This window comes from Palaemon carinicauda, chromosome 5 (genome assembly GCF_036898095.1).
Source record: "Palaemon carinicauda isolate YSFRI2023 chromosome 5, ASM3689809v2, whole genome shotgun sequence".
NCBI lineage: Eukaryota > Metazoa > Arthropoda > Malacostraca > Decapoda > Palaemonidae > Palaemon > Palaemon carinicauda.
This window is the reverse complement of record NC_090729.1, coordinates 161,857,654-161,865,627: the sequence shown is the minus strand read 5'-3', so window position 1 is coordinate 161,865,627 and position 7,974 is coordinate 161,857,654. Positions and strand designations below refer to the sequence as shown.

The window sequence follows — 7,974 nt, the reverse complement described above, 5'->3', positions numbered from 1 at the left end:
CATTAGGGCATGGTAAATTTACATAAATAGTCCAACATTTTCCACCATATTAATATCAAACTAATTTGGTCATGTTTAAAGTTTCTATATATAAGTGACCTGCTTTTTATTGAGAAAATCGAGAAATTGGCTCTTCTAATCTACATACCATTGTATATTGGTATAAATGTTCCCGTAAACCCTTTTATAACAAAGAATGATTAAAATATTCGATTCTGAGACTAAATTGACCAAACTATTAATAAAAAAGTGGACTTTGTTACAAAACACCTAGAGTAAAATGTCTAAGACCAGTCAAAACACAATAATATTCACTCTCATCGTAGTGGGGGCTATTTATTATGCGCTAATAGATCAGGAATTGTTCTGAGAACTGCCATACCTTCACTGAAACAAGATTCCCAACTCTATTAGAAAATATAATAAGATTAAAAAGTAAAATGAAATTTTCTGTACATATGTTATCCCATATATACAGTTTTCTTGATGTTAAGATTCTCGAGGTATGATAAATTCCATGTCAATCAGTTATTTACACCCATATATATATATATATATATATATATATATATATATATATATATATATATATATATATATATGATAGACTCAAATATATGTGTAAACATAGTAACACAATGTAATGACAAAACAGTCGTCATAAAATGTAATGCATTGTGCAGTATTTATAAACTTGAAACAATGGAAAAGAGCTGGAAATAAAGCGGAAGAGACAGATACCCACAGGCAAATATCCGCTCGCTCACAAAAGAAGTAAATCCACAGTAGACAAAATTGTATCCATTATATGATATGAAAATGCTGTAAACAATTTTGAAAGAATAGACATGTGCTAATATCAGCCAATTAAGAAGAATGTCTCGCATTTGCAATAGTTATTCATTTTCATATTCTATTCTTCCACTGCCCACTACAAACGTCTGTCTAAATTTTATGTGTTTCACAGGGTGAGTTCAGAATTGAACTTCATAATAGTCCTTTCTAGTTGATTGCATGGGAGTCAGACATTGAAGTTTAATATGTTTTTACGACATAACTGATGTTTGATGTTTCAGAAAATATTGTTATCTGTAGTTTGCAAGGAGACATTATTTTCACCTAATTGTTTAATAAATAATAAGGCACTTTAATGATACTGATTTGAAAAAAAAAAGTCTTCATGTAAAAACGCATGGAGTCATATGTTAAACATAACTACTGTGTAGGTGAAAACTTTAATTTTCTATTTGCCAAAATGCCCCTGAAAAGTTTCTATGCAACTCTAATTGGATCCAATTACTTTTTCCAAAATGCATTTATTTTCGTGAAAATTAAAACAAATGTCAAACGGCTTTTACCAGTACATTTGGATATTCTTGTTCAAACCAATAAACAATTTTTTTTACTGTAAAGATTAATCTGAACGTAGTTGATACCTATATATGTATATATATTATGACGGACTTGAGTGAACCTTACCTGGTGGCTAGGTTTGGGGATGTTACTGGTCTGTTATCACTCAAGTTATCCCTCATAAATTTAAAATATCACCACCAACAAAAATATTATTCTTTTTGTCTGCTTCACTTGTTGTTTTAACCACTTTTAATTACCTCTTTTAATTACCTCTCCAATCCAGCAGGAACTTAATTAAACACTAAAGACAATCCGTAATTTAATACTTGAATAAATAAACTTAAATTCCAATATAATTACTTTCACACGCAATATCACAAAACAAAAACAATTATAATAAACAAAAGAAAGATGTTTTCAACACTGCACTGAATAGTTCTCTGAAGAAACACACAAATTACAAGTGCAAAGAAGGCTAAGGAATGCAAATATCTGTATGACTAAGTTAAGGAAAAGAATCCAAGGATAATGTAGAATAGTTAACATAACTGATAATAGATGGCGTTGAACATTAAACACCCGATATCATCATATTTACACTAATAATTTTTTACAGTTTTTTCTAATAATTATGACGTTCCGTCATAGATCCTCCCCCCAAAGAGCATCCTACTTAAGATGGCTGGGATGAGAGATAGCAGGAAGTCTGGATAATGCGTCGGCAATTTTGTTTTGATGTCCTGGGATCTCACGGAGCTCAAGATTATATCTTGTGAGATAGTACGACCAACGTAACAATTTGTCGTTCAGTAGTCGTGATCTATCCAGGAAGGTTAAAGGTCGATGATCTGTATAGACTATGACCTTGTGGTTGCATTCTAAATATGGAGCAAAGTGACGAAGAGCAGCTATGATGGCAAAAAACTCCTTTTCTATGGTTGCCCATCTAATTTGTGAACCTTTGAATGAGCCTGAGAAATAAGATACTGGAAACAAGTAGTCCAGTGGCGGCTCATCTCCAGACTTGCAAGCTGATGACATCTGTAGAAGTACTGCACCGTATCCCGAATTGCTTGCATCTACCTGGAGTAAAAAATCTTTATTGAAATTTGGGGCTTTAAGAATGGGTTTAGATATAAATACTCTTTTCAAATTATTAAAGAGCTGTTGATGCTTTTCTTCCCAATAAAAAGAGATCTTTGGAGATGTTAAATTATATAAAGACGCAGTGATTTCAGAGTAATTCTTAATAAAGCGAGAATAGTATGAAGTCATTCCTAGAAATGATTTTAACTCTTTCTTGTTTGTTGGAATTGGATAATCAAGTATACTTGCAATGTTCACGTCTTTGGGCATTATACTTCCACCTCCGATGGTATGCCCCAGATAAGTTACCTTAGCTCTCCCAAAAGCACTCTTGGCCAAATTAACCGTTAACCTTGAAGATCTGAAGCGATGGAAGAGTTCTTCGAGGGTCTGCAGGTGTTCGTCCCAGTCGTCACTAGCTACCACCACGTCATCCAGATATACGTAAGTGTCTTTCATATTTCTTATTACCTCTGACATCATCCTTTGAAAGGTGGCAGGAGCATTAGTTAAACCAAATGGCATGACCTTATAAGAGAATAACCCAAATGGAGTTATAAATGATGAGATTTCTTTAGCTGATTGAGTTAGAGGTACTTGGTAATAGCCTTTCATTAAGTCTATCCGTGTAAGAATTTTCTTATTACCAATGCTATCAAGGATATCATTGATTCTAGGTAATGGGAATGAATCTTTTACAGTTACCTTATTTAACTTACGATAATCAGTACAGAGTCTTAGTTGATTATTAGGTTTAGGTACTAGGAGACAGGGTGAAGCCCATGGTGAAGTGCTTGGTTCTGCAAGGTCATTATCTAGTAAATACTGTACCTCTTGTTTCAACGAGTCCAACTTCTTGCCTACCATACGGTAGTACGTCTGGCGTATGGGAGTAACACCTGACTCGATGACGATATCATGTTGAATGGTTTGACTTCTCTGCAAACTGTCAGAACATACTTCATGAAACCTGGAGAGCAATTGTGATAGTAATTTTCTCTGAGAAGATGGTATTCCTGTAAAATAACTGGACAAGGATTTTAGAATTTGACTGTTGGTGTTGTCTTTCCAGTTGATTAGTTGATCATCGTCAGGGAGAACCACGAGCAACTCTGAGGAAGATTCCTCCAGTGGTAGTATTTTCTTCTCAGGAGAAATTGAGAGATGACTTACCATTTGAATAGGTGCTTGATATGCCTTCAACAAATTCACATGCACTAGTTGCTTTGATCGTCTACGATCAGGAGTAGAGAGAACATAGTTTACCTTAGAAATTCTTTGAAGCACTTTGTAAGGTCCCATAAATTTTTCACGTAAGGGGGAACCGGGTATGGGATGATATACAAGCACCTCATCTCCTGGCTGAAATACACGCAGCTTTGCCTTTTTATCATACAAGCGGGACATCTTCTCCTGGGAATGCAAAAGATTGGTATTAGCAAATACATGAAGTGATATAATTTTATCCTTTAGCTCCTGTAGATATGACAAAATGTTGGTAATCTCTTCCTTGTTATGAATTAGATTTTCCTTCACCATACTGAGAGTGGTTCGGGGCTTTCTTCCGAACATTAATTCGAAAGGGGACACTCCAGTGGACTCTTGTGGTACACTTCTTACAATATACATCAGAAGATCAATATCTCTATCCCACTGTTCCGAAGTTTCCTGCATGTACTTCCGAAGAAGGTTTTTAATAGTTTGGTGAACTCTTTCCAGAGCACCGTTACTTTGGGGATGATAAGCAGAAGCATATATGTTATGAATATTGAATTCTCTCATAGCTTGTTGAAAAAGCTTACTAGTGAAGTTTGTGCCTCTATCACATTGCAATGTCTTTGGAAATCCATAGGTTGTGAAAATTTTGACAAGTTGACCAATTATAGTTTTTGCATTTATATTTTTTATTGGCACTGCTATGGGATATCTCGTTGTTGGGCAAAGAACAGTAAGTAAATACTCATTACCTTGCTTAGTCCTAGGCATTGGGCCAACACAGTCTATGATAATCCTCTCAAAGGGAAACTTTGGTACGGATATTGGCTGAAGAGGAGCTGGTGGAAGTCTCTCATTGGGTTTGCCAGTAGTCTGGCAATGATGACATGCTTTAATAAATTGTTGAATGTCCTTCTTCATCCCAGGCCAGAAGAAGTCTTCAGCTAAGGTAGAGTAAGTCTTGTTGACCCCAAAGTGGTTCACATGAGAGTGGGCTAATTCAAGAAGAGCTGGAACTAGAGAGAGTGGTAGAACCAGTTGATGACAGTCAAACCATGTTGTGGTTGCTGGTGCTTTGGTGGACCTAAAATGTCGAAAAAGCAAATCATTATCAAGATAAAAGTAAGGAGTTTTGGGATGATCATCTGGCTCTGCAACTTTCTTCCAAAGATCCTTAAGAACAGGATCTTTATTTTGCAAGTCCTTGAAATTTGATTTGGTCATATTTATAAGGTCTAATGTCTTCTCTACTCTATTTCCACTATCTATAACAATTGGTTTAATTGATGTCATTTGAATAACAGCATTATTTAATTTATTTGATTCATTTTCTATAAGAATATCAGGATCAGATACTACTGGATTAACAATGGCCCCTGCAAGATCATTACCAATTAAAAGCTGGATAGATGAACAAGGCAAAGGATCTCGTGAAACTGCAATTAAAACATTACCTTGATAGTAAGGACACTGTAAATTCACCTCTGCCAAAGGCATGGATTTGGTGGTACTGAGGTCCGAAACAGTAACATACTCATGTCTCAGTTTGAAGTCCTGTGAAGGCAGAGCTACCACACTTTGGGAGGATCCTGTATCTCTTAAGCAAGTAACTGGAATACCATTCACGGTGCCTTTACAAGTAAAAGGTTTGAAGACGTCCCCATCAAGTTCTTGAGCAGCAACATGAAAAGTTTTCTTATTATCCTTCCTATTAGGGTTCGGAGAATTCTTTCCAACATCAGACTTCTTGCACGAAGGATTAGGACAGTTCTCTATGTGATGCCCTTCCTGCTTACAGTAGGAACAATATGCTGTGGATGATTGAGAAAAAGTAGACTTATTAAATGGTTTAAATGTTTTATGAATCAAGTAGTAATCATCAGCTAAACTGGCTGCTTTCAACAAGTTGGTTTCTCCCTTTTCCAGAATGAAAGTAGCAATGTTACCTGGCAATTTCCTAATAAACTCTTCCATTAGAATAAGATTTTTTAAGGATTCAAAATCTGAAACACCTGTCTTTTGCAACCATTTTGTAAATTGCCTAACTTTGTCACTGCAAAATTCAACAAAAGTTTGTGAAGGCATTTTGTAAAAGTGCCGGAACTGTTGCCGATAACCTTCAGCTGTGATGGCATACGCATCTAAAACTGCCTTTTTAATCACATCATACTCCTTTACTTCAACCATCTGAGAGATTACATATGCTGCCTTACCTTTGAACTGATTTCTGACAACCATTACCCATTGCTCCTGAGGCCACTTCAAGGTTTTAGCAGTGTCTTCGAACGTTGTAAAGAATACCTCTGGGTCCTTTTCATCAAAATCAGGAAGCAGCTTTTTAGCTTTGAGTATGTCGAACTTACTGGGTATCTCTCCATCAGTTTTCAGCTTAATCTGTATATTTGCCGACTTCTGTTCTTTTTGTATCTCTAGTTCAGCCAATTTACACTTGTGTTCATACTCTAATGCTAATAGTTGCTTTTGCTTTTGAAGTTCTAGTGCAGCCATTTTCTGTTGTTCTTTCTGCAATTGTAATTGAAGACGCAACTGTTCTATTTTCGGATCTATACCAGGGGTGGCATATGCTCCAGTAAGGGAGCGCAACTCATCGATGTCCTCATCATCATCTTCAAAGATTCCCTCATCTATGAAGAATTGCAGGATTTTATCAATAATGACAGCTTTCACATATTTTGGATCGACCTCAAGATCACATCTCTGGGCTACAGACAATAATTCCTGTTTCTTGGCATAACGTAAAGTCAAAATTTCTCCTTTTATATCGTTCATAAACTTCTCCAAATTAAACGACATTCTGAAGGATTACCAAAAGTAATGTTAATAGAGAGATTATATCAATGCTTTGCATTCACACTAGGTTATGCCATTAATTTAAATACACACATTTGACTCCAAAAATAAGCTAAATGTCAGTCAAAAATAATGAAGTTTACAACAATTTCTCAAGACAATTTTAAAGAGACCGCAAATAAAATACAGTCTGAAAATGGATTAACTAAAATTGGATGGCCAACATAAAGGCCGAGATCAATTAGTGATCGAAGGTCTCACGATAGCACACAAACATGATATCTAGATTAGCACAATATGCATGTAAGAAGTGTTCATGGCAGAAGAGAACCTTGATTTTGGCTCGTAAAATAAGGCGGGAGAAGAAGGCTAAGCATAGCACAGAACCCAACCAATTAATATTTGATTACTAGTATATCCTTTATTTTACAGATACCGATTTTGAGTGAGAGAACCATTCAGCGTACGTGTGATATGAAATGCTGGATTGGATTGGCAAGAAAACAACAATAAAAAAAAACCAATAAAATTACAAATCACTTTCATAAACAATGCTCTTGAGTTTCTTTATACTTTAATAGTCACAAACAAAAAGACTAGATCAATCCTGGACAGGCCCCCCACTTATGACGGGCTTGAGTGAACCTTACCTGGTGGCTAGGTTTGGGGATGTTACTGGTCTGTTATCACTCAAGTTATCCCTCATAAATTTAAAATATCACCACCAACAAAAATATTCTTTTTGTCTGCTTCACTTGTTGTTTTAACCACTTTTAATTACCTCTTTTAATTACCTCTCCAATCCAGCAGGAACTTAATTAAACACTAAAGACAATCCGTAATTTAATACTTAAATAAATAAACTTAAATTCCAATATAATTACTTTCACACGCAATATCACAAAACACAAAAACAATTATAATAAACAAAAGAAAGAGATGTTTTCAACACTGCACTGAATAGTTCTCTGAAGAAACACACAAATTACAAGTGCAAAGAAGGCTAAGGAATGCAAATATCTGTATGACTAAGTTAAGGAAAAGAAACCAAGGATAATGTAGAATAGTTAACATAACTGATAATAGATGGCGTTGAACATTAAACACCCGATATCATCATATTTACACTAATAATTTTTTACAGTTTTTTCTAATAATTATGACGTTCCGTCATAATATATATATATATATATATATATATATATATATATATATATATATATAGATAAATAGATAGATATATATATATATATATATATACTGTATATATATATATATATATATATATATATATATATATACATACATATATATATATATATATATATATATATATATATATATATATATATACTGTATATATATATATATATATATATATATATATATATATATATATATATATATATATTAATCATCATCATCTCCTACGCCTATTAACGCAAAGGGTCTCAGTTAGACTTCGTCAGTCGTCTCTATCTTGAGCTTTTAATTCAATACTTCTTT

General features: G+C 34.3%; 1 protein-coding gene across 5 annotated transcripts; it reads right to left on the bottom strand.

Annotated features, from left to right (window-relative positions):
- Window positions 1-2,010: 2,010 nt before the first annotated feature.
- On the bottom strand, window positions 2,011-7,632 carry LOC137641574 (uncharacterized). 5 transcript variants are annotated; one of them, XM_068374273.1, is made up of 3 exons: window positions 5,871-7,631; window positions 2,752-5,468; window positions 2,011-2,439 (listed from the first exon to the last, which is right to left on the bottom strand). In XM_068374273.1, the coding sequence occupies exons 1-3, from the start codon at window positions 6,469-6,471 to the stop codon at window positions 2,026-2,028; spliced, it is 3,732 nt and encodes a 1,243-aa protein (XP_068230374.1). In that variant the 5' UTR covers window positions 6,472-7,631; the 3' UTR covers window positions 2,011-2,025. The 5 variants fall into 5 exon arrangements, with proteins under 5 accessions (XP_068230374.1, XP_068230372.1, XP_068230373.1 ...); XM_068374271.1 differs by having other exon boundaries at window positions 2,752-6,472; window positions 6,879-7,631; XM_068374272.1 differs by having other exon boundaries at window positions 2,752-6,472; window positions 7,353-7,631.
- Between the last annotated feature and the right edge of the window lie 342 nt (window positions 7,633-7,974).

Coding starts and splice junctions, on each gene's coding strand:
- LOC137641574 (XM_068374271.1), bottom strand. CDS start 6,471: ATGTCGTTTAATTTGGAGAAGTTTATGAACGATATAAAAGGAGAAATT. Junction 2,440..2,751: donor GTGCTTTTGGGAGAGCTAAG/GTAACTTATCTG, acceptor TTTTTACTCCAG/GTAGATGCAAGCAATTCGGG.